Source organism: Helianthus annuus, chromosome 9 (assembly GCF_002127325.2).
Source record: "Helianthus annuus cultivar XRQ/B chromosome 9, HanXRQr2.0-SUNRISE, whole genome shotgun sequence".
Lineage (NCBI taxonomy): Eukaryota > Viridiplantae > Streptophyta > Magnoliopsida > Asterales > Asteraceae > Helianthus > Helianthus annuus.
The window spans coordinates 73,550,054-73,577,755 of NC_035441.2; the positions used below are offsets into that span (position 1 = coordinate 73,550,054).

Consider the following 27,702-nt stretch of genomic DNA (forward strand, 5'->3'; position numbering starts at 1 on the left):
CATTTTTCTCTCTCCTTCACTCAGAACCACTTTCAATATATATTAAAAAAATTATAGTGGGTGAACAATGTCCCCTCAAATATACAGATGAACAGTAACATTTTCTCTCTTCTCTACTCATAACCACTTTTTATACCATTTATAATATAAAAACTCCCCCTCGATATTTTGATGGATAGAATGTGAATGCTCTGACATTTTAATATCATGTTGTACATTGTTGTGACTTATGACTTGGTGCATATTAACACGCATTTCTTCAACAAAGGTAGGTGCTGGAACATTAACAAAGAAGCCACCGACGTGACAGGGCCTGCCTCTTGACGACGCTCCACCCAATCGATCTTCATCTTCTTCTCCATATCTCTGACACCAAACCCTAATCCACCATTAACACACACAATCATCAATCATGTGGGTATTCTACCTGATCTCGTTACCTTTAACCATGGGGATGGTGATGCTCACGTTACGATACTTCGCCGGACCTGATATACCTCGTTACGTCCTCTTCACCGTCGGTTACACCTGGTTTTTCTCTCTATCCTTCATTATCCTCGTTCCTGCTGACATTTGGGCTGTAAGTTTCTTCTTCATCTTGTTAGTTTGTTGATCTGTTGTTGGTGATCTTGATGTTTGGAACCCTAATTGGTGGAAAATGTTGATCAAAAAGCTAGTTGTTGTTTTGATGGAAATTGGAACCCTAATTGTGATGTTTTGTTGGATGCATATGTTTGTAGATTGTGTTTGGCTGCTATTGTGTTTACATTAGTGGTTATGATGTGAAATTGTTAGTGATTGAGATCAGATTAGGTTAGTGTAATAATGTTAATTGGATTTTAATGATCTGAACTATGACTTATTGGTTGATGATAGTCAATACTCACAATATAACTGTTTGGGCTCTGAGGTGTTGTTCATTTCATGAATTTGTGTAATCGTCGACCGTGGATTGCGGTTTGTTGGAATGAATGGTGGTTTTGATGTTTGGTTGGATTGGGGAAGTGGAACCCTAATTGTGATGTTTTGTTGGTTGCATTTGTATGTAGATCAGGTTTGTTGGATTGGGGAAGTGGAACCCTAATTGTGATGTTTAGTTGGTTGCGTTTGTGTGTAGATTATGTTTGGATACTATTGTGTTTATATCAGTGTTGTAGTAATCGCTAGTCGTTAGTCGGGCGGTGGGATGGGGACTAGCGATTAATCGGAATTAATTGGAATTAATCGGGATTAATTGTGATTAATTGAGGTTAATCGGGGATTAGTCGGCAATTAATCGGCGTCTAGTCGGGATTTTTACAACCTATGTTGTCAAAGACGCAAGGCACAAGCGAGGCGCATCGGCCTCGCCCGGAGCCTAGGCGCAAGGCGCAAAAAAAGCGTGGGCTTTTTTAAGAAAAGCGCACATAGAGAAAAAAATATAAAAAATATGTTATGCTTTGAAAATAAATAAGATTCCACATATAAAATTAAAAAAAACTGTTATATATGCCATTTAAGATCATGTAGCTAATAGTTAGTAGCAAAAGTTTAGGACTTATATGTTGTAAGTTTTGGGTGTGTGAATAAAAGTCTCAAAAGGTGGTAAATACTGTCCCACATTGGTGTGGGAACAAAGTGAGTGGTTGTTTGTAAGGTAAAGCCTTTACTACTCCATTGTAGCTTTATGACATGTTTTACCACAAGTCCTACCCGTGCGCAGGGCGGGGTGCAAAAATGAGTTTCTGAGCTGGAATTTGGTTGAACTCGTGCAATGCAGCTCCGAAAACCCGGGCCCCGCATTAGGCGGTTTTTGCACGCGCTCGGTTTCTTTTTTTTGTGCGTTACCTTTTGTTTTCTGCTTATGTTGCGCCTCAGCACACCGTTTTTGCGCCTAGGCGCGCGCTTTTTGGCGTCTCAGCAACGTTTTTTCAAAAAAAAAAAGCCCATTTTTCCGCCTAGGCTACCACCAGGAGCTATAGGTGCGCCTCGCTGCGCCCGGACGCCTTGGCGCGCGCTTTTTGCGCTTTTGACAACATAGTTTACAACCATGGTTTATATTAGTGGATATGATGTGAGAATGTTGGGGACTGGTACACAGTTTGTAAATTGTTAGCGATTGAGATCGGATTAGGTTAGTGTAATTAGGTTATTTGGATGTTGATGATCTAAGCTATGATCTATTGGTTGATGATAGTCGATACTGATCATGTAACAATTTGGGCTGTAAGTTGTTGTTTATCTCACGCATTGTGGATTCCGGATTGTTGGAATGAATGGTGGTTTTGATGTTTGGTTAGGAGTTTGGCTGGATTGGGGAAGTGGAACCCTAGTTGGTGGTTATATGAAATCGTTGTGATTGATTTGATGAGAAATTAATCTGATTACAATTTGTTTATGTTAACTCTAGTTCTTGTTGTATCTAAAATTGATCTGGATGTTTTATGTAAATTTTAGATAAACATTGTGCCATTTAGTGGTTATGATGTGATAATGTTGGGCACTGGTACACAGTTTGTGCAAGTTGTTAGTCTTTAAATCAGCTTAGGCTAGTGTATTAAGGAAAGTTGGAATTTAATATTCCAAACTTTGATGCATTGTCTGATTATAATCTATACCGACAATGTGCCCGATACTTTCGTTGCTAAGGCGATTGTACTCTTAAGAGTGAAGTAACTCAATCTGCCCTAAAGTTTCATTTATGTCGTTTGAAAACAAATTTACAACATTATGACTGGGATAAAAATCAGTCAGTTCATTAGGGAGTAGGGACAAATTTTCGTTAGTGGGATTGTGCTCGGCAATGAAAGTGAAAGCTTGAAGTTTCATTGGTCACGTTGTTAGTATGGATTATCATTGGGCAATGGATGATAGTTTGGATTATTAAAATCCAATTTGCCGGTGTTTTAATGTTCATTTGGCATGATGCTTTATAGATGACTATTGCTGTGAATGACACCTTGTTTGAATCTTACTGTATTCTCAATGCAGTTCATATGGTTATGGATTTCATTGAGGTTGCTATGATTTGAGTTTTTAACTATTGGGCTGCAAGATGATTTCATGAAGTAGGGAATATGTAGACCATCTGGTCATAGTTTAGTAATGTTCCATGTTTAATCATGAGCTCCCAAATCCAATAAATTAATCAATATGTGTGCATTTGACATGAATTTCTCACAAAGTCCTATCCAACCTCCAATAGTTATATTAAGAAGTTATATTTTTCTTCTCATGTGCAGGCTATGAGTGATCAGGACATGAGAGGTGTTTCTTTCTTTTGGAGCTGGTCATATTGGAGTACATTTTTACTTACTTGGTACACTTTTTTTTACGTTTATATATGTTACTTTTGAACCATTTTACTTATACTTCATAATCTGCTGCTTTATTATATTCTTTCATTGCATCATATCCTTATAATATATATTGAACAAGTTTTTTTTCCAAGCAGGGCTGTGGTGCCTATCATTCAGGGTTTTGAAGATGCTGGGGATTTCACAGTGACTGAAAGACTAAAGACCAGTTTACATGTGAATTTGTTGTTCTATGCAATCGTTGGGTCTGTTGCACTTATTGGACTCATACTGCTTATATCAATGCGCAATAACTGGTTTGTTTCTTCATACCCTTTACCTATTTGATGGTCTTTTGTTGCAAATACTTGTTTGCATGCTTAAATGATATATAAACATTTTAAGTTCAACTGTTATTTTTAAATCTCAATTGTTGACAGGGGCGGTGGTATAATGGGATTTGCGATGGCTTGTTCAAATACATTTGGACTCGTGACCGGTGCGTTTCTTCTTGGGTTTGGTTTAAGTGAAATTCCGAAGGGCGTTTGGATTAATGCCGACTATATTACTCGCCAAAAAGTTCTTTCCCATAAAGTGGCTAGGGCTGCTCTAAAACTTGACGATGCTCATCAAAACTTGTCAAATGCTATTGTTGTAAGTTTCATTTGTTTATTAGGCTTTTTTTAAATAGCACACTGACACACCACATGTTACAATTAAAGTAGTTATATCTATAAAATTCTGTTATTGTATCAGGTTGCTCAAGCAACATCAAAGCAAATGTCAAAGCGCGATCCCTTGAGACCCTACATGGATATTATTGATAAAATGTTGATGAATATGGTAACATATATATTTTTTCGTCCTATTTGGTTTTGGAGCCACAAGATGCATTGATTCTAATATTTAAAATCTAGCTTAGTGAAGACCCTTCTTTCAAACCCCAAGGAGGAAGATTAGGGGAAAATGATATGGATTATGACACTGATGAGAAGTCTATGGCAACACTAAGACGCCAACTTAGAATAGCTAAAGCCGAGTACTACCGTTGTAAAAGGTAAGCCGAGTTCTCATTTGTTCACTGTGAGTTCCTAATATGTGATTTCCTGATTGATGTTTAGAGTTACTTCATCCATCCTTTGACAACCATTTACTATCACAAAGAATGTTTGGAGTTGCATGCTTATTTATTTATTTGTTTACCTTGTTGATCAGTGAATACATGAGTTTCGTGATAGAAGCCCTAGAGCTCGAGGACACACTAAAGAGTTATGAACACCGTGATGCTACTGGATGGTTTGCTCTCTTATTCCAGGCTTGTTATTCTTTCCATTCAGTTTTTCTTTATCTAAAGTAGAAGTGTAGTAGAACAAAGTGATTAGAATTATGTGAGAAGTAAAGAAATTTTGAGACGTTATGGAAAATTTATCTGATATTATATAATTCTACCCTTTTTTGTGTGCATCATGTACAAGTAATTTGTGATTAAAAAAGTCAAGGTGCTTGAAGGAAATTAATGAATTTGTTTCTATTGATTTTTTGTTGAAATGGTAACTGCATGGTACTCATCCTTGATCCGTCACTGATTTTGAATTTATCAGTCAACAGATTATCGTCATGTGACACTTTAACCGATGCTTGCAGTTCCTTAGATAGTTTATTAAGTTTATGATGATAACTTTGTTTATGTTATAGACCGAACTTTCAAATGAACCTTTTGCAGGTTTGAAAACGTTTCTATTAATGTATTTTGTTTAACCTGCAGGAAATCAAATGATCCTTTTGCAGGTTTGAAAACGTTTCTATTAATTTATTTTGTTTAACCTGCAGGAAATATATTTCAAGCCTCAGGCCTGAGCGTCCAGGGAAGATGGGGTTGTATCTTGATAGAGTTGGTAACTTTCTCAGCAATCAACTCATATAATAATTTATATTTATTTGATTATTATTATTATTATTATTATTATTATTATTATTATTATTATTTAATTTATGAATAAACTAATATTGTAGAGCTGGTATGGCGGTCTATCATGAAGAAGCAACTCAAAAAGCTTTCGGCCATCATATTGGGCTGCTTGACTGCCGCAATTCTTCTAGCAGAAGCCACTATACTTCCTCGTGGAGTTGACTTTTCTCTTTTTTCTATTTTGATTAATGCTGTTCAAACTAATGAAGTGCTTGTGCAGGTAATTTCTTTCTTTTCTTTTGATAGTTTTAAATAATTGAAGTATAGTAAAGAGTAAAATGCCATTTTCGTCCCTGAGGTTTAGACAGGTTTGTGACTTTCATCCAAAGGTTTGTTTTTCCACATCTGGATCCAAAAGGTTCGAAATCTTGCCACTTTCATCTGGTTCTTTTACTTCCATCTATTTTTATCCATTAAGTTAGGGGTATTTCTGTCTTTTTTGTTAACTTAAAGGGTAATTCGGTCTTTTTCAGGGGTATTTGGTTTTTTTTACATTGTAGTGAAAAAAACTGAATTGCCTTTTAAGTTAACAAAAAAGACGGAAATACCTCCTGACTTAACAGGAAAAAATGGATGGAGTTAACAAGCCGCGGATGAAAATGACAAGATTTCAAACCTTTTGGATCCAAATGCGGAAAAACAAACCATTGGACGAAAGTCGCAAAACTGGTCAAACCTTAGGGACGGAAATGACATTTTACTCTTTAGTAAATTATATTTCTATCTCCCTATAACAAAACTTAAACCGGTAATTTTATTTTTGGCTTGTTTTAAATGCAACTTCTCTTATGAGCCTTATATTATTCTTTCACGTCTATTTTCAGGTTATAAGTTTCATTCCCCTGATGTACATGTGTGTTTGCACTTACTATTCATTATTTAAAATTGGAAGGTTGACTTTCTACTCACTTACGCCAAGTCAAACAAGTTCAGTCAGCCTTTTGATGATATGCTCGTAAGTGTTTTTAGTGTTCGATACTCTTTAACAAATCGTATTTACTTCGTTATATTTGCAACAGTGATGTAGATAATATATTGATATTAAAATCTTTTCAGTCAGGTGGCGCGATATGCACCTCCAGTCTCGTATAACTTCTTGAATCTTATTCATCTTCCAGCTGATGCCACTACTGTCTTTGAACGGGTCAGGCCTTTATCCCTAATCTAATTTTCTTTCTATAATTTAATTTTAATGAAAGTTTATTTGGCTAATAAACGTTAATAACATACTTACAGAGAATGGGGAAAATTGATGATGCAGTCCCCTTTTTTGGGCAAAACTTTAACAGGATCTATCCACTTATAATGGTTGTATATACCATAATGGTGGCAAGCAATTTTTTTGACCGAGTTATGAGTTATTTTGGAAACTGGAAGATATTCAAGCTGGGAAATGAAGATGAAGCCGATGATCTTGACGGATTTGATCCATCAGGATTGATGATTTTGCAGAAAGGTAAACGCTGCTACTTGCTCTGATGACTTTGTTTATAAATAATTGTAATTCCTTCATATATAATTTTTTTGGTCCATAGAACGGTCTTCCATTTCTAGAGGACATAAGGTTGGTGAATTTGTGATTCCCCTAGCAAGATATTTTAATGACACGGCTACTGATATAGAATCCGGAAGCAATAGTATGGTAAGTGATTTCCAACAATATCATTGTTAATTCTGTTACGGCCAGTTTAATAGAATATTCGAAAGAACACGTGAAGTGATCAATTAGCGTGTGTGTATGTATATATAGGGGCGTTCGTTTCAGAACGAATCAGAGATTAGTAGAGTGCATTTGTACCTACTTCTTTGAATGTGATATACAAGACAGTTTATAGAGTAAGGTACACGGATGGTCCCTGTGCTTTACCAAAATTTTGGATTTAGTCCATAGCTTTCCAAAAGTACACAGATGGCCCCTGTGGTTGCACTTTGTAACGCATTTAGTCCCTAACTTGGACATGCTAAAACCTTTAGATTTGTTGGCTGGGGACTAAATGCGTTACAAAGTGCAAACCACAGGGACCATCTGTGTACTTTTGGAAAAAGTTGGGAACTAAATGCGTTACAAACTGCAAACTACTTTACTCTTTTTTTATAGCGGGAGAGAAACTACCAGAACTGTATAAGAAAACTTGTATGCTAAAAAGACCAATTTCAAGTGTATAATGTGGTGTTCTCAGACATAAAATGGGGTCTGGCAAGAACACACCTCTCTCTCTCTCTCTGTGTGTGCGTGCGTGACTAATCTAAGCCATTAATGTTTTGGTATAGATTGCTGCGGATTCAAAACAAACTCTTTCAATTGAAGATGGCACTACCAACAAATACAAACCATTGAGAACGGGCCAGACCGTAACTCGGCCCGGTTCAGACATAAATATGACTGCAGATACCGATCCCATTATGAGAAATGAACAACAGTCTAGGATAACCTCAACCTGGATGTCTATGAAGACCAATCTCCAAAACTTTAAATCTAATATGGCGGCCAAAAGATTCATGCCTTTGCGCCAGTCTCAAGATTCACAAGAACCTCAACATCGAGATTCATCCGAGTCTTTAGATGAAATCTTTGCCAGAATAACAAAAACTCCACGAAACGACGATGACGATCTTGACAGGTATGCAGTGGGCCCCAGTAGACATGGTAGGTGAGACAAGTGAGTATAAATTTTGTTGTATAGGATGAAGAAAGCAAATGACAATTATTCATGTATACTTACAGCATAGATGGGAAATGCACCCATGGTTTAGATGAGTTATGTTTATGTGAGCATAACTCTGGCTCATTATGTAACTAACATTCATTGTCATTATAGTATAGTGTTTTTTTTGGGATTTTAATACTTAGGTCAAGCTTGAATTGAGTTTGTTAAATCAAAAGTAGTTATTATAAAGGAGTTATTGAATTGGATGCAAACCATTCTCAATCTTTATATTATGTTTAACTCATTGTACGATGGTATGTTTGGCATGGAGCTTTTAGGAGCTTCTAGCTTTTAAGAAAAAGTTCCTACTCTTAAAAAAGTCTTGCTTGGTTGAAGGACCTTGAAACTTTTAGGTTAGGAGCTTGAAGTTTTTGGTTGAACGCTCCTACTAGTAGCGTTTAGAAAAAGCTACAAGATTTTAGTGTAAAATAACTTTTTTAACCTTTAAAGATAATAAATTTTTTAATGCATCAGTTTTTTAATTTTTTTTCTAAAGATCACGAAAAATCAAATTCTTAGTTATCTTTAATTTAGTATTTTTAATATATTATCTGTAATCCTTTATTATTAATTCTAAAATATATTCCAAAATAGCCATCTTAAATGGTTAATATTGATATTTTTTTTCTTAAAAACTATAAAAAAATGTATATATCTTAGACTTGTGTTTTTTTATCGTTAGTAACTATTTAAGACCAAAATAAGAGTAAATTGCTATTTTAGTCTCTGAGTTTTTGTTTAAATTGCCATAGTCTAAATAGTTTTTTTCTCCTCGGTTCTCTGACTTTTTCTTTTTCTTGCCATTTTGATCACATTTCCTCATTTTGTCTAAAAATCAGGTTATAATCAGGGATATTTTTGGCATTAAATTATTATGAGGTTTATAAATTATGTTGTAAACTACCCATGGTTATCCTTACACAATAGTTATGTCAAAAATAGCCCTGGTTATAACCAGATTTTTAGACTGAGTTAGCCAATATGATCAAATTGACAAGAAAATGGAAAAGTCAGGACCTAGAGGAGAAAAAAACTATTTAGACTAAAATGACAATTTAAACCAAACCTCAGGGACTAAAATGGCAATTTACTCCTAAAATAAATAATAAACTTTCTTTTATCGTTAGTAGTTATGTAAAACCAAAATAATAATAATAAATAAACCGAAAGAAACATATGTTGACATGTTTAGTATTATGTTTTTTTTAGTTATGTCCATTTTGGTCATTTTATACATTTTATTAAAAGCTCCAACTACTTTGTCAAACACCTAAATATATCTAAAAAGCTACTGCTACCAGCTTTCAGCCACCAGCTACTTTTGCCAAACATACCCATTATCTCCTATTCATGTTTCGTCTACTATGTGTAGGGCTGTAAACGAACCGAACATTCAGCGAACAGTTCGTGAACCGTTCGGCGGGAAGTTCGTTTATGTTCGTTAGTTTAATAAACGAACGAACATGAACAAGAAATTTCGTTCGATTAGTTAAATGAACGAACATGAACAGAGGTCTCGTTCGTTCGATTGTGTTCGTGAACGTTCGATAAGGTGTTCGTGAACGCGTTCGTGAACATTCGTTAATTTGCGTTCGTTTATGTTCGTATGTTTGTGTTTTAATTGAAGATCTTTGTCCTTTCTTATATTTTATTTGTACTTTTTATATTATTAAACTTGTATTTATTTTATTACCCTAACAATAAAACTAGGAAACCCACTTTCACCTTGTTTATGCATCATTTCCCTTTCATTTCCCATTATTTACATCGGCGAATACGATCGACCTTCGTTCCACAAGAAGGGATTCAAGTTTGAGTGCTACTCTCTGGGCCATCTATCTTTATCCTTCGCCGCGTTCACCATATTTATTCGTGTTCGTTTGTGTTCGTGAACCGTTCGCGAACATGCTCATTTCCTTAATGAACGAACACGAACATAAAATCTCGTTCGGTAAGTGTTCATGAACCGTTCGTGAACACATTTATTTCCTTAACGAACGAACACGAACAAGGCCTTGTTCGTGTTCGTTCAGTTCGTTTACAGCCCTAACTATGTCTACAACGCATTATATAAATCGTGTTATGTTTTATCCATACCATGCTAAACTAAGAAATTGCGTACCATATCAAAGTCATTGGACCAAGTACCATCCGAACCTTCATATTAGTTTTACAATTGTTAAACCAAAATTTTAATGTACTATGTTTTTTTTTTTGCGCAAACAAGTGCTCTCGGAACAATTTTCGTAAAGGGACTAGAATTGAGATTACCTTCAAAAGACGTATGAATTGATTCAAATTGAAAACAAATTGATTGTAAGTCCCATAGAACGGATCTAACAATGATATCAAACACACCTATTGATTGTGTTGTATCCAATCAATAGATGATTCAAGAACAAACGAAGAACAACGAGATTTAACGGTTTCAATGCACACTTGTATTGAGAAAACAAGTCTAGTACATAAACCCTAGAGCCTCCTCCAAATTCTCTGTATTTTCTCTGGAGAGGTCTAACCTTGAAACAAGTTAAAACTTGTTTATATACCCTAGATAGCCCATGCCCCACATGGGCTCTCCATGGAGCGGTCAAGACACGAGAGAGAGAGGGTCTGCCTGTTGTGTGCGTGAATATTGTTTAGGGTTTTCAAAGTGTGGATTGGTGGTAAGGGTTCTTTATATACATAGGGTTTTAGTAAGCGGGTTGGGCCCATGGCCCGTTAACGTGCTTTGGAGCGGCCCACTAATAATTTCGTAGCCCGTTTCTCGAACTTGATTGTTGAAAAATGTCGTAGAATATTATTTTAGGGTCAAAACTTCGAAAAAAGGATGTCGTTAGTCGATCTTAATCGCGTAAGTTGTCAGTGCGTTAAATCGCGTAAAGCGCGTCGTTCGTCGTTTCGTGTCCGTTTTGCGATCTGTTTTCAACTACGGACAATAAAATTTAAAAACGAAGCGAAATATATCATAATATATTAATATTGGGACCTAACTCGAGTCCAGTGCTTCCGTTTCGTTGTCGATTGTCGGTGTGTTCTTGCAGTTGCGTTTTTCGTTCACGTTTGCGCTTTGTGACATTCGATAGCGCTATAAATTCGCAAAACCAAACTCATAGGTATAAAATATGCGTATAAAATTCATATTTTGTCGGTGATGTCAGTAATTCGTACGGTTTCAGTTCGTTATCGTTTATCGTTATGCAGAGTTCCCGAAAATCACCATACGCACACTGTATCGTCAGATAAGCGTTCCAAGGCATTCCAGAAGCCTAATCAAGTTAATTCATGCCTTAAACACTATTTATTATCATCTAAAACGTTTGTTAATCGCGTAATTAGAAGGCCGTTAATTACAGGTTGTCACAAGGTTAGTGTAAAAATGGCATTTTTCGTACAAAGTGTAAGAAGTCTATATAAGCATGGTGTTTTAAATTTTAGGTATGGTGTTTTATATTTTTTTTTGATATGGTATAACACAGATAAAACATCAAACACAACAATTTATAACACAATCATATGTATTATAGGCATTTAATTTAAAACACACTGATTTAATTCTTCGCATGGTGTTTTAGATTTCATGCCTAGAATACATTTAATTTTGTTTAAAATTGTTATGTTTGGTGTTTTTCTATATAATACTAAGCCAAAAGAATATAAAACATTATACCTAAAATTTAGAACACTATGTCTATATAGACTTCGTACACTTTGTACGAAAAATGTCTTTTTTACATGAACCCTTAACTATATATATATATATATATATATATATAGGGGGCTGCTAGAATGAGAACCACCCCGAGTTGTAAGAACCGCGAGAACTACACCCCACGGAGCGCCGTTCGCCGCGATTTTTTTTTTTACAAGTAGATGTGTGCATTATAAACACGGCCGTAAAAAATCACGGCGAACGGCGCTCCGTGGGGTGTACTTTTTTACACCTCAAGTTTGGTGTTTTTTAATTTTTTTTCTTTTTTCTTTTTTTTTTCACCAAACTTGAGGTGTAAAAAAGTACACCCCACGGAGCGCCGTTCGCCGTGATTTTTTACGGCCGTGTTTATAATGCACACATCTACTTGTAAAAAAAAAATCGCGGCGAACGGCGCTCCGTGGGGTGTAGTTCTCGCGGTTCTTACAACTCGAGGTGGTTCTCATTCTAGCGGCTCCCTATATATATATATATATATATATATATATATATATATGCATATATATAGGGAGAGGATCATGAGAAAACTACATATAAATGAGAAAACTAGAAAACTAACTAAAAAAACCTTAAAAAAAGCTAAAAAACATACCAATTTTTTTTACAATTTTTTTATAAATGAATCGCTAGTTTTTATATATAAAAAAATTTTCAAAAAAAATTGTTGTACTGCACATGTGCATTATATATGTACTACACATGTGCACTATATCCGTAATAGTGCACATGTGCAATACAACAAATTTTTTTTTTTGAAATTTTTTTCCATGCATAAAAACCTGCGATTTTTTATAAAAATTAAAAAAAAATTGGTATGTTTTTTAGGCTTTTTTAGTTAGTTTTTTGGTTTTCTTATTTAAACTAGTTTTCTCATGATCCATCCCCTATATATGTAGAAAACCAAAATTATGAAAAAGGAGAAACAAGTAATACAAAAGAAAACAACTTTATAAAAGTTCAGCCAACTATTCAACCACCTCCAGAAATAGAAGATTATAAGGAAAAACCTTTAGATCAACTTATAGAAACTATCAGAGAGAAACTTTCTAAAACAGAATTAAATGCTTTAGAAGGAGAAGAAGAAGAATTTAGTGATGACACTAATTCTATTAAAAGGTTAGACAACAGAGGCAAATCTGGACCATATAATACAAAATTTGCAGATAAAAAAGAATGTTTTATTATCCTAGGTCAACCCCTCAAGATGTACTCCATGAGGATCAAGAATATGAGATCACTAATTCCTATAACGGAAAATCCATTTATGAATGGAATCTAGACGGATACACTGATAGGCAAATATATATGATGACACATCGAATGATGATGTATGCAACAATAGCAAAGAATAATCAAAATACTGATAGTACCATTTGTAAAATGATAACTGCAGGATTTACGGGTCAATTAAAAGGATGGTGGGATAATTATATAAAACCAGAAAATCAAGCTCAAATTTATAGTCATGTTAAAAAGGAAAATGAAAGAGATATCTCTGATGCTGTCTACACTTTGATAGTAACAGTTATAGAGCATTTTACTAGAAGATGGTCAGATAATTCTGAAACAATAAGAACATTATGAAATGGCCTAAGGTGTAACACTTTAACATCATTTAGATGTATAAGGATGTTTTCTTAAGCAGAGTTTATGAGCTCCCAGAAAATAATAGTCCTCATTGGAAATCAAAATTTATTGATGGTCTTCCTCCTCTATTCGCGGAAAGAGTTAGGAAAACTCTTAGAGGAGATTATGTCCAGATTTTATATGATAATTATACCTATGGCAGACTTATAGGAGTCTGTGTGCAAGAAGGATTAGCTCTATGCAACGAATTAAAGCTAAACCACCAAATTAAAAAACATAATTTAACAGAAAAAAGACAATTGGGTCAATTCTATGAACAATTTGGTATGGAATGTACTAAAGAAACAAAAGGAAGAGAAAATTATATATATCATAAGAAATCTTCTAGGGATAAATATTTCCAGAAAAGAAGAGAAAAACGTTATAGGAGAAAGCAAACTAGAAAAGAAAATTGGACACCAACATGTTATATATGTAAAAAGAAAGGCCATATGGCAAATAAATGCTACCAAAGAAGAAATATAAAAAAGAAAATTAATAATCTAAATATTGAAGAAGAAACCAAAAATGAATTAATATAAAATCTTTGAATCAGAAGAATCTACCGATTATGATTCCGATCCAACTTCGAATTCTGGGGATTGTGAAAATTGTTGTAAAGAAGAGAAAACAGATGACATGATTTATAGGATCATATCTCAATTTCAGGATAATGAGATTAATACAGGAGAAAGTAGTGAGATTAATGTCTTGAATAGCAAGACTTTGGAAGATGTTCTTAAAAGAATAAAAAATCCTGAAGAAAAAATCAAAATCCTTGATATGATATACCAAGAAAATAAAGAGGAAGAAAATAATATTGAAGAACCAGAAGGTTCTTATTCGAAGAAATATGTTCATAACATGTTGACTAATAAAAAAGAAAAATCCTCTTCAACCCCTAAGGATTTGAAGGTTGAGATTATAAGATTAAAAGGAGAATAATAAATTTAAAAAAACAAAATTTCGATTTTGAAAAAAGAATATTAAATCTTGAAAAACATGCTGAGATATCAAATACAGGAGAAACCTCGTCAAAACCTTCTACATAGGCACAATTATTTAAAAAGGATGATAATAAAGAAGGAAAAGAAACTAATACAAATGACGAATATTTGCAAGCTATGGAAACTATTATTTCTCAAAAATGGTTAGTAAAAATAACCTTGCTAATCGAAAACAGTTTCCAAAAGGATTTTATTGCTCTTATAGACTCAGGAGCAGATTTAAATTCTTTAAGAGAAGGTCTTATTCCTACAAAATATTTTAAAAAGACTACACAGGTATTAAAGGCAGCTGATAAAAAGGATATGGGAGTAAAGTATAAACTTCCCAATGTAAAAATTTGTAATAATGGGGAATGTGTTCCCACTTCATTTGTTTTTGTTAAAAACATTTCAAATAAAGCTATTTTAGGAACCCCTTTTTTAAACAAGATATTTCCTTTAAGAGAAGTTGACCACAAAGGGTTTTCAGCAACTTATAAGGGGAAAAACCTTCATTTTAAGTTTATAACTCAACCTATTGAAAAAATGATAAATGAAATCTTAATACATGCAAAGATAAATCAAATAAATTTTCTTAAAGAAGAAATCAATATACGTGCAATAGAAGATAATTTAAAAAATCCAAAACTCATATCAAAAATTGAATTAATAAAGAACCAATTTAATAATGAAATATGTAATGATCATCCAAATGCTTTTTGGAATAGGAAACAACATATAGTCTTTCTTCCTTATGAAAAGGATTTTCAGGAGAGTAATGTTCCAACTAAAGCGAGACCTTGTCAAATGAATTCTGAATATTTAGAATTATGCAAAAAGGAAATAGCCTCTCTTCAACAAAAGGGATTAATAAATCCTTCCAAGTCACCTTGGTCATGTACTGCTTTTTATGTAAACAAACATTCGGAATAAGAAAGAGGTGTTCCAAGACTAGTTATAAACTATAAACCTTTAAACGGAGTTTTAAAGTTGATAAGATATCCAATTCCAAACAAGAAAGACTTACTAGATAGGTTATTTGACACTCTAATATTTTCAAAATTTGATTTAAAGTCAAGATATTGGCAAATCCAAATAGATCAAAAGGATAGATATAAGACAGCTTTTAATGTTCCTTTCGGACAATATGAATGGAATGTTATGCCTCTCGGTCTCAAAAATGCCCATACAGAATTTCAAAAGATTATGAATGATATATTCATTCCTTTCTCAAACTTTATAATAGTTTATATAGATGATATTCTAGTATTTTCAAAAGACATTGAAACCCATTTTAAACATTTAAATTTATTTAAAGATATTATTATAAGGAATGGGCTAGTTATCTCTAGTCCCAAAATGATGTTATTCCAAACAAATGTTAGATTTTTAGGGCATATTATAGAAAAAGGAAAGATAATTACTATTAATAGAAGTATCGAATTTGCTAATAGGTTTCCAAACAAAATTATAGATAAAAATCAGCTTCAAAGATTTCTAGGGAGTTTAAATTATATAGTTCCTTATTATGAAAACTTGGCTAGAGATTCGTCTATATTATATGATAGATTAAAAAAGAGTCCCAAACCGTGGAATGAAAATCATACCAAGGCAATTATTAAAATAAAAAAAAGGTTTCTAACCTTCCTTGTTTATCTATTGCAAATCCAAATTGGGAAAAGGTAGTTGAAACAGATGCCTCAGAAATAGGATATGGAGGCATATTAAAAAAAAATTCTCCTCATAATAAACAAGAATATCTTGTAAGGTTTCATTCAGGAAAATGGATAAAAAGCCAAAAGAACTACGCTACTATAGCAAAAGAGATACTAGCTATTTTAAAATGCGTATTAAAATTTCAAGATGATTTATACAATCAAAAATTTCTAATAAAAACAGATTGCCAAGCAGCTAAGTTTATGTTCAATAAGGACTTCAGACATGATGTATCTAAGCAAATGTTTGCTAGATGGCAATCCCAATTAGCCCCATTTGATTTTGAGATATCATATAAAAAAGGGAGTGATAATAGTCTTCCTGATTTTCTTTCCAGGGAATATCTAGATGAAAATTAAAGGCCCTCTAAGAATCTCAATTCATAAAACATGGGATGACATGAATATTCAGGATCTAATTATAAGAGATCAAATGATCAGAATCAATAACATCAGACATGATTTTACTCAACATCCTCTTCATAAAGAAATGAGTATCAGGTCTTATTATAAAATAATTTATGAAGCACAGGGCAGAATAAAAGCCTTGTATGATAAGGAAATTATACTTTCCTGCGGATAACTTTTATGATTTTGTTTTCTCAGCTATGATTCCTAGGGGAAGAGGAAAATCCTCCTCTTATGGAAAAAGCCAGACTCCTTCTTATAGGGGGAGAGGTCGCAATTCTGCTAATAATAACAGGCAGGATTTGGTTTTAGCCCAAATAGGAAACAGAAGACTCATAGCTTCAAATATCGCTTCTAGCTCAAATGAGGTCATAAGTAGCACAAATACAGGAGATATCCAAATTAATCAAAATGATCCCTTATATGAAAAGATCATGGACCTTATAAAGGCTCAAAAGGAGAAAGAGATCACAAAACCTCCTACCTATGCTACAACGGTACAAGACAATGATGAAGATGACTCTTGGTTCATAACCGAGAGGCAAAAGAAGATAATAATTCTAAACCAAGAAGACATAAAACTTCTTGATGATCCATGGGTCCTCATGCAAATATATTTGGATCCCGCATCCTATGATGCAACTTCTTATAAAACTCGTCAGTATTATGAAAATATTCTCCAATTAACAGAAACAGCTGAAGTTAGACATTTTTATCCTAGTGATAGGGAAATATGTATAATTTCAGCAAAATTTTTATAAAGGGTATCATATCTCCACAAAAATGGGGGCTGAGTACCCTAAAAGAGAGGGAATTTATATATCCAGAAACAAATAATAGACAAACTTACAAGTATAATTACTGGGATTATATCCAGAGTTTTGAAAAATGTCTGTTTTACGAAAACTCAAAGAAGAAACATTCCTGGATTATAAAAATCAGTGATAATGTGTTCAAGCAAGGAATACCCTGCTGGTTTCATAAATGGTTCCTATTATATGGACCAACAGTTCAAATTTTGCCTGAACCATTCAAAAGTTTATATACAGAATGGGTTCGTGTATCACCAGATCTTATAGAAGCAAATTATAACAACACTTGGTTTGAAGGCATAGCTTCAATGTACTTTTTTATAGAATTCTCTATTCCATGGATATGGAAGTGGAAGCCAACTACAGGTTATACCCTAAGAGATAATTTTCCATATCTCAAAAGAACTTGTTATACAAAGTTCTGGAACAAGATGATTCAAACAAAGGAATCCACCAAGCTTATAGAAGCACAAGAAACTGTAAATTTGATTAATAAAGATCTAACATTATAAGCTCCAGATCGCAAAGAAACAACAAAGACAACTTCCTAGTCCATGGATCAAATTTCTAGAAGACTCATCACGGAAAAGCAGGATATTTCAAAAGATGAAATCATAAAGTCTTATATGGAAGAGATGAAGAGGGAAATTAAAAAACATTTCTCAACAGAAAATTCGTCTAAAGCCATGTCCATATCATCAAACAGCCAAGAAGATTATAATCAATTCTCATGTCTAGTAGGAGAAGGGCAAGAAACCGAAGAAATTGACGACAAGAATCTTGATACCCAAATAAATGAATATTTGGAAAAATTGAAAGAATAGTTTGGGGAATTACAAGAAGACCCACAAGAACAGTCTTCTCAAAATAAGACTGACAAAGAGAAAGAAGACAAAAAGAAAAAGAATATATAATGTCCCTCCATTATATGAGGGAATCTCTGCATTTTAGACCTGATTAGGGTCATAGGTGCCATTATATAGCATCGAATAATTATTATAACAATAATGAAAGCAGAAGACAAGAGCTAATGGTGGGCTATACTCACTAACATAGTATCTTATTCTACTTTCAAAAATGTGTGGTGTGTATCAAAAGAAAAGAAAAAATTGATTGAAGATAGCTGTCTATGGGGCCCAATGAGTACCCGAGTATCTTATCAATTATCTTTTCTTTTAGTATAAATAGGTGATTTGTGTAATATGGGAGGCACGCCAATTTTGGGCATCTCTCTCTTTTCCTTATTTCTATACTTGTAAAATAATAAATAAATAAAATCTTCAAGCATTGAAGACTCTCCGTTGCTCAAGTAATCTCTCTCTGATCTCAAGTAAGATAGTTCTAAATTTTATTCTGTTCATAAAAATCATGATGAGCTAAGCTCATCAAGTATTGAGTCATGACATAAGTAACATCCTCTTACCCTCTTTTACAAGTGGTCCTAATATTATGAGTAATTTTGGTATAAAGTTAAGATTACAAGTCAATAGTTAAGTGATTTAAGGGAACCTTGTCTATGTTTCTCCCACAGTCAAATTTAAAGGAGTTTTTATATGACCGGTTTTAATTTACCTTATAAGCTAAACTATATGATTTGTTAATCTTGTAAAAAGATCACCATCTCAATCCAATACTAATGGTATCAGAGCCAACTATTCTTTCTGATAGTTGCTTGAAGGGAATCATTGCTTATTAATTTTTTAAAAGCAGAGAAGCATATTTCTTCATTCTAAAGCATTTAATTCTGTTTTAGAAAGTTTCTATTATATATATATATATATATATATATATATATATATATATATATATATATATATATATATATATATATATATATATATATATATATATATATATATATATATATATATATTTTAGAACCGGGCCGGGTTGGACCAAATTTTTTTTTCATAAACGTAGATGCGTGTATTATAAACACATTTGTAAAAAAATTCAAAAAAAAAAAAAAGTCGTGTGTGTAGTTTTGAGCACCACAAGTTTGTGTTTACGGGTACCGTAAATAAATACGGTACCCGTAAACACAAACTTGTGGTGCTCAAATGTAACACCTCGAAATTTTGCGTCCAATAATGTATTGACACGTGTCGTATGTTTACACGTGGTGCTAAATACTAAATAAAGGACTAAAGTTGACAAACATAGAAAGTATGTGAATCCGAGGGTTCATAGTGTCAACGAGGGATAAATATATTGTACCTTAACCCTAATTGATGCTCGTACCTTCAAACGAATGAATCGTGGATCATACGGATCGAAATGTGGAAGAAAGTGAGAAATTACAAACTACAGGGGTCAAATGTGTCAACATGTTTAAGTTATACCTCCGAGTGACCTTTTGACAAACCCGGAGCTTTGTAACGGTTAATTATGCTCACTAGAATACTCGACAAAAATTTCATAAAGTTTTGTTATCGTATGAACAAGTTGTGATCAAATTCGTATGCGAGGGATTAAAACGTCAACGTTGAAAGTTAGGACTTTTCGGGTAACAATAAAGTTAACCGGGGACTTAACGAAATGCGTATAAGTCTTGAAGCCCCTAAACGTCAATTTTGAGGGCTCAATATGCAAGAAAATGATGGCCAATCAGAGTTTGAAGAGCCAAGGACCAAATCGCAAAAATCAAAAATTGAAGATCTGGTGCAGAAGGGGGTCGCGCGACGCGAGGCCCAAAGGGGGGGGGGGGGTCCTTCGCGTCAAGCGAGGCCTGTCTGGTCGTTTTTCTTTTGCTCCATGCTTGCCTCTTCACTCTAACCGACTTATTTGCATTAATGTAGCAGCATGGGCGCCCCCTACATGCTTTAGGGCCCTTAGAGACACTTGTTGATGATCAATGAGCATGGGTAGACTTGGTTGTCAACAATCTAGTGCCTTATGAACACTATATAAAGGCCTTCATGTGCAACAAGTTCTTCACACCTTTCTCTTGCACTTCTGATCATTTCTGGAGCTCCAAAGCAGAACCAAGCCATCCCTAGTCGTGCATAGGACTTTGGTAAGCACCCTTAACCTTTCTTAGTTGAGTTTTTGCTTAGTTATAGCTTAAAAGTCAAACCGTCGTAATTAGCGGTTGACTTAACGGTTAATCACAAAGGGTCCAATGATTAGCCGAATCAAAGGTAGTTATATGTTGGTAATCATGTGGGCTTTAAATCCCTAAAAGGGCACCCTCTGATTCCCACTCTAACTAGTCCGAATGTCGAGTCAAACTTGCTTAGAAAAAGTCAACAGAATACTAATTTGCGATTTTATGCATAATCAGTAATGTAGATGGTGTATAACCTGTTTTAACACTCATATAACATGATAATAAGTATATTAACTAGTCTAAGCTTGTTTGATCCGACCATTTATTATTTTGACCCGGTTCGGAGCCGAAAGTCGCAAAACTTTGACTTTTGCTTTGACTTCAGTTCTGACCTGTTATGGTATGTTTTAGATATGCCTTAGGACTCTCTTAGGACCAGGTTACATGATGGTATAACCTTCTGTGACCGGTTCATTGTTTATCCGAGTCTTTTGCACATTTCCGTCATGGAAGGTATCCTACTGATACCACAACCTCTTTAGAGCATATTAACTTAGAAAATCTGTGTAGGACTCTCACGGTTACCCGTTACGCCTTTTGAGCACACGGTTCGGTTTATGTAACTAGTTTACATAAACTAGCTGAAACGGGTCAAACCTTATCGGTTTCACTTCAAAATCCAGAGTGTGGTTATTATACCCATATAAAACAGGTCTTCAAACTTGTTGGGTCCTGTCACACCCCGACCACGTAAAACAACAAAATGTGGCGGAAACGTCGGGGAGTGTTGTAACAGAATCATTGTTTCATAACACATGGAAAATTGAAATGTTGTTTTATTGATTTAAAAGAGTTACAACCCTCCAGGAAGCGATCTAAAGCCCGAAATCGAACAAGAGTTAATATGTGCAAATGATACACATGTTTATACAAATCCCAAGTATGAAATACAATATTTCATTGGTTTGGTGTTTGTTTGATGGCTGAAGTGACACAGGTGTCACAGGTCCAAACCACATTCCATTCCCGGTTTTCGCCTTTCACGCGATTAAACCGTATATATCCTTTGAAACTGACCGGTCTAAGCTAAAGCTAAATTAAAGACCCGTTAGGATTCTAATAGGTTGTTATAAACCTTCGTTCCAGAATAGGAGACCAGTAAAAGATACTTGCATTTGTTTATTAAGGATTATTACTTGCTCAGGTAAATACTTTTAGCTTATTTTCCGTTATACGGGCTTGGGTTACGGTATTTAAAATACCGCTTGGTCGGGCAATTGACCCCAACTCATTAGTAGTCGGGTGTTTTCAATGTGACCCGTTTAAAAATTGGTTTTGTTGGCTTTACGCCTTTGGGAGCTTAATGACCATGTCCCGGCCCCGACACGCGGGTGTAGGCGTACACCCGGCAATGTGTCTATATTAATTAAAGGTATAACCGTTGGTTTTCCTGCCACGGCTTTATGCTTTGTGGCGTGTCTATTAACCTTAAACCCGGCACGATCCGGGCGACCGAACGCATAGTGAACATGTAATTCTTTTACAAGATTTAATTAATAAATTATCCCAAGTTATAAAGAGTTTGTGCCTTGTGCATTCAAATCAATTTTATTAAACATTTTACAAAAGTGTCGGTTGAATGTATTTACCAGTGTAAACTGACGTATTTCCCCCAAAAGATTAAATGCAGGTTCTGTACGAAATAGGCTGGCCACTCTTTAAGCATCATTACAGTCTCGCAAGCTTGGGATGCCATATCTGTTGAACAATATTTTTATTTTGATCCCCTGTGGATTTATTTTCGGCTATTCGTGATACTTGGATATTACAATCAATGGTTGAAATATAATCTATCTTTATGCTTCCGCTGTGCATTTAAATATTGTGGTTTGACTATATTGTTGCCAACTACGTCACGGTAATCCCCCACCGGGCCCACCGGTGAAACACGTGGAAATCGGGGTGTGACAGGTTGGTATAGAGCCAACGTTGAGTGAATTAAACACTAGCCTTATGTGTTTAATCTCAATGACATAATTCGAATTGTTATTCCAGTTTGTCTTTTATTGTTTATTGTGATTTAAAGATCTGTTAAGCAGGAAATATGCCACCAGCAATTAAAAGAGGAGGAAGAGGCAAAGGGCCGATCACTACTCATAATGATCACGAGGCCGGACCTTCAAGCATGCGAGCTCCTTCCAGCACGAGGAGCGAAGAGCCTCAGAGACGTAGAAGAAACCTCTTTGAGCCAGCAAGACGGTCCACCTCACGCAGTTCGACACCTTCATACCGTCACTCTTTTGGACCAAATTCAGAGAACGATCCCAGTAACCCTCAACCTTCGTTTATACCTCTCTAGCGATCTGCTTCGCACCGTTCCTATGGCGATCCTACTCCTTTCTTCCAAGGCCAATTCAACCCGGCTGATTATGTCTAAGAAGCAAGAGGCTATAACCCTTTAGGACCCGAAAACCATTTCTCCGAAGATAATGCGGTAGATATGGATGAAGACACGGATCCCATAGAACCTGCACGAGGTACTCCAACCATCCTATCGAGATCTCTGATGGGTCATCCTTTCATGGAACACCCTATCAAGGACATGACAGTTACCAGGCGAGGTTTAACCAGTGTGATTGGTACTTCACACCTTCTCACCACTTCTCGCCTCATGAGCAGCAGTAGCAACAAGATCCTTCCGAGGATTCGCGTTTCGTGGCAGTTACGCCACCGCCTCCACCGCCATTAGTTCAACAAGCACCTCCTTCGCCAAGGCGTAGGAGATCAGGCGCGCGGATGTCTACCCGAGGAGGGGAATTCCACTTTAGTACCCCTCGCCACTCGAGTGCAAGTCACTTTCCGCCAGTGCCTGAAGAACCACAGTTAGGGGAACCTTCGGGTCACCCTGCAGAGGTGAATTCTGCACCAGTTGCACCACCTCCGCCACCATTCGGCTATGACAATCCGATACCAGCGTACGCTGGTTCCACCGCGTACAACCCATTTGAGCAGCCGACTCACACGCACTACAACTATAATTTTGATGCCGACCTATACGTGGTAGCGGCCAATTACAACGCCCTCCATCCCGACAGACCTTATGGGGATCCTTGGGGATTAGGATACGCAGTTCATGGGTATCCAGCACCTCCTAGACCTCCGGTTCAGCAGCCGTCGCATCAGCCGCGTTTTTCTCCACCGGAGCAAGAAGAAACCCTCCACCGTCTAAACCGAGTGGAACGAGACTTTGAGCAAGAACGTAAAAGTAACCGTGGATTCCTCAAAGGCCTAGCAAACCTACTAAAAGGGAGGAAGAAACGAGATCATTAGTCTCTTTATGTACTATAGTATTTACTATTACAATCAAGTCCCTGCGAGGACATTTGTTTTGAGTATTTTAGTCCCTGCGTGGACATTTATCGTGTTTAGTCCCTGCGTGGGCTTATCTTTTCGTCCCTGTACGGACACCTATCCTTGTATTTGGTCTCTGCGTGGACTTGTTTTTCTGTAAACCTCTGCGTAGGTATTTTTCTATTAAAAAGTCCCGTTTAGGGCAGTGTGTAATCGTTATCATGATTAATGGAATGTTAAGTTGTAAATTTCATCTCTGTCTTTATGTGCAGTATTATATGAAATAAATAAATAAAAAATCATTCCTTTTAAATTAATCTGCCTGTCAGTTATTAAATAAAGAATCTTAATGGTGAGACCTATCCTGGTGTCATTATAAGACCCGACCTAGATGGTAAGACCCGATTAAAAGGTTCAGATTCCTGTTAACCTCTGAAACATGTTAACGTTCTTGGCAGATGTGATTCGTTAAAATCGCACGCGTCATTCTTATATAAGAATCCTTCAAAGGATTCCAAAACCCAAATTAATGATTTGTAAATCAAGGGTTAAGTCGTCAATAAAGATGACCAATTATCAAACATCCATTAATGATGAAGTGCCTACGGGCCATACTTATTGTCATATAAGACAAAAGGCAGTTGTAGTCTATGACTCCCTGTCAGAAAAGGTAAAAGGACTACGGTTCAAACCTTCATGCCGTGATTCTCTGTAATCCCGGCTTATATTATAAAAACGTCCTTGTGACTAGGCTTTTGTGCCACTAACAATATTATTTGTAAATAGGATAAGCTATATCCAAATCCTAAATAAAAGTGAGTAACAAATTAACCAAATATGGTCTTTGTTTACCATGGTTAATGAATTGCCATAAAAGACAATTCCATAATAAACTCCTAAATAAAATTCTGTCATGTTCCTTGTAGCAGATCAAGATCTCGATGGCTGACCCAAGTGGAGTTAATAGTCAATCAAAGGAGGATGACAATGATAACGCCCAAATTCATATAACGGGCGCTGAATTGAAAGCTTTGGTAGACAACGCTGTGAAGACGGCCTTAGATCGTCAATACGAAGAGTACAGCGAGTTTCGAAGCAGGACCTTATCTACACCACACTCAAAGCCGAAAACCCACTCTAAATCTCACAGCAAACCACCCTCGACTCCGTCTAAGCCTAAGAAGGATGACGATCGGCACTCATCAAATGAGAATAGTTTCCATCCTAAGAAAAAGGTGGTCGATGACGCACCTCGCGCCAGGGGTTGCACGTATAAGTACTTTGTCTCCTGCAAGCCTAGAGATTTTACTGGGGAGAAGGGCACGGTGGATTGTATGACCTGGTTAGACGAAATGGACACTGTTGTGGACATCAGTGGTTGTGCTGAGAGAGACGTGGTGAAGTTTGTATCCCAGTCGTTCAAGGGTGAAGCCCTAGCGTGGTGGAGATCTCTGGTTCAAGCCTCTGGGAAGGCTGTTTTGTATAGCATGACATGGGAGGAATTTATTGCTCTCATCAAGGAAAACTACTGCCCTCAGCATGAGGTTGAGAAGATAGAGTCTGACTTCTTATCGTTGGTCATGAAGAACCTGGATTGCCAGGCTTATCTCACTACTTTCAACACTCTGTCGAGATTGGTTCCGTACCTTGTTACAGCGGAACCCAAACGGATCGCGCGCTTCATTGGGGGTTTGGCCCCAGAGATAAAAGCTAGCGTGAAGGCTTCTAGGCCTGCTACCTTCAGATCCGTGGCAGATATATCTCTGTCTCTCACCCTGGATGCAGTGAGGCAGAGATCGTTGAGAAATGCTGATAGTGAGAAGAGGAAACGTGAAGATGATGATTCACGTAGATCTAACAAGAAGCATCGGGGCAATCGTGACCACAAGAAGGGGTCAGAGAACAAGAAGAATGACCGACAGTCGGGCGATAGGCCCAAGTGCAATGTTTGCAAGAAGCACCACTTCGGAAAGTGCAGATATGAGCAGAAATCCCAGCCGAAGGCCTGTGGGATATGCAAGTCCTCTGAGCATAGGACTCTTGAGTGCAAGAAACTCAAGGATGCAACTTGCTATAGTTGCAACGAGAAAGGGCACATCAAGACTAACTGCCCGAAGATAGCGAAGAAGACTGATGAAGGGAAAAAGACCAATGCGAGGGTCTTTCAGATGGATGTTAAAGAGGCTATCCAGAACGACAACGTCATAACCGGTACGTTTCTTATCAATGATGTATTCGCAAGAGTATTGTTTGATTCTGGAGCAGATAAATCCTTTGTGGATGATAAGTTCTGCGAGTTGTTAAAATTGCCTGTTAAAACCTTGAATGTAAAATACGAAGTAGAACTAGCTGATGGGACTATGGGAACAGTCTCAACTATTTAAGATGGATGTGTTATATCCATTAGGAATCACTCATTTCCTTTATCCCTATTACCCTTTAAACTAGCTGGTTTCGACGTAGTATTGGGTATGGATTGGTTATCGCATAACCAAGCCCAAATCGTGTGCAACCAGAAGCAAGTGGTAATCAAGACTCCGTCTGGAGAACCACTTACCATTCAGGGAGATACTCGACACGGATTGCCTGCACAAGTATCTATGCTAAAGGCATCCAGATGTTTGAAGAAAGGATGTGTCATTTATATAGCACAGGTGACTATCGGTGAGGAGAAACCCAGAATTGAAGACATCCCAGTCATCTCTGACTATCCTGAAGTTTTCCCGGAAGAACTGCCTGGTTTGCCACCAGACAGGCAAGTGGAATTCAGTATCGACATCATTCCAGGAGCCGCGCCTATTGCGAGAGCACCTTATAGATTGGCACCCACGGAAATGAAAGAATTGAGGACGCAGCTAGATGATCTGCTGGCCAAAGGATTCGTTAGACCAAGTTCATCTCCTTGGGGAGCACCAATCCTGTTCGTCAAGAAGAAAGATGGTTCGATGCGTCTATGCATCGATTACCGTGAGCTGAATAAGGTTACAATCAAGAATAGGTATCCTTTGCCTAGGATCGACGATCTGTTCGATCAGTTGCAAGGAGCGAGCTACTTTTCCAAGATTGACCTAAGGTCAGGGTACCATCAATTAAAGGTCATGGATGAAGATGTGCACAAAACTGCATTTAGGACTCGTTATGGTCACTTCGAGTTCCTAGTGATGCCTTTTGGACTCACCAATGCACCTGCCGCATTCATGGATCTCATGAATCGCGTTTGTAAGCCTTATTTGGATAAATTTGTCATTGTCTTCATCGATGACATCCTCATCTATTCAAAATGTCAAGCTGACCACGAGAAACATCTTCGATGTATTCCCAAACTGCTTCAACAAGAAAAGCTTTATGCCAAATTCTCTAAATGTGAATTTTGGCTACGAGAAGTTCAGTTCCTTGGACATGTAGTTAGCGAGCGTGGTATCCAGGTGGATCTCGCTAAAGTTGAAGCCGTCATGAATTGGCAGGAGCCAAAGACGCCTACGGAGATTCGCAGTTTCCTAGGTCTAGCAGGATACTACAGACGCTTCATCGAAAACTTCTCAAGAATTGCTGCACCCCAAACTTCTTTAACTAGGAAGAGTATAAAGTTTAATTGGGGCCCTAAACAGCAAGAGGCTTTTGATATCCTCAAACAGAAGCTGAGCAATGCTCCAGTGTTGACATTGCCGGACGGAATGGAAGAATTTGTCGTATATTGCGATGCATCGCACACCGGTATGGGTTGTGTGCTTATGCAGAGGGGCAAGTTGATTGCCTATGCTTCGCGACAATTGAAAGTGCATGAAAAGAACTACACCACCCATGACTTGGAGTTGGGTGCCATTGTATTTGCACTAAAACTTTGGAGGCATTACCTTTATGGCATTAAATTTGTGATCTATTCTGACCACAAAAGCCTTCAGCATCTGTTCAATCAGAAAGATCTGAATATGAGGCAACGACGTTGGATGGAAACTCTGAACGACTATGACTGTGAAATAAGATACCATCCAGGCAAGGCCAACGTAGTCGCAGATGCCTTGAGCAGGAAAGAAAGAGTGAAACCAATAAGGATCAATGCCAAGAGCATTGAAATCAAGAACAGTCTGAAT

The 27,702-nt window shown here is 36.4% G+C and overlaps 1 protein-coding gene across 2 annotated transcripts; it reads left to right on the forward strand.

Annotated features, from left to right (window-relative positions):
• The first annotated feature begins 229 nt into the window (after positions 1-229).
• Positions 230-8,088, forward strand: LOC110899924 (LMBR1 domain-containing protein 2 homolog A). 2 transcript variants are annotated; one of them, XM_022146817.2, is made up of 14 exons: positions 230-580; positions 3,222-3,298; positions 3,434-3,592; positions 3,716-3,929; positions 4,032-4,118; positions 4,193-4,332; positions 4,491-4,571; positions 5,106-5,170; positions 5,289-5,464; positions 6,069-6,199; positions 6,301-6,388; positions 6,481-6,700; positions 6,780-6,886; positions 7,516-8,088. In XM_022146817.2, exons 1-14 carry the CDS (start codon positions 413-415, stop codon positions 7,897-7,899), a joined length of 2,097 nt encoding a protein of 698 aa, XP_022002509.1. In that variant the 5' UTR covers positions 230-412; the 3' UTR covers positions 7,900-8,088. The 2 variants fall into 2 exon arrangements, with proteins under 2 accessions (XP_022002509.1, XP_022002510.1); XM_022146818.2 differs by lacking the exon at positions 6,780-6,886.
• The last annotated feature ends 19,614 nt before the right edge of the window (positions 8,089-27,702 follow it).

What these genes read in the sequence shown, in the direction of transcription:
- LOC110899924 (XM_022146817.2), top strand. Translation starts at nt 413, where the DNA reads ATGTGGGTATTCTACCTGATCTCGTTACCTTTAACCATGGGGATGGTG. An exon ending in AGCCTTTTGATGATATGCTC is followed by an intron (nt 6,200 to 6,300) that starts GTAAGTGTTTTT and finishes AAATCTTTTCAG; the next exon opens with TCAGGTGGCGCGATATGCAC. An exon ending in AATCCGGAAGCAATAGTATG is followed by an intron (nt 6,887 to 7,515) that starts GTAAGTGATTTC and finishes GTTTTGGTATAG; the next exon opens with ATTGCTGCGGATTCAAAACA.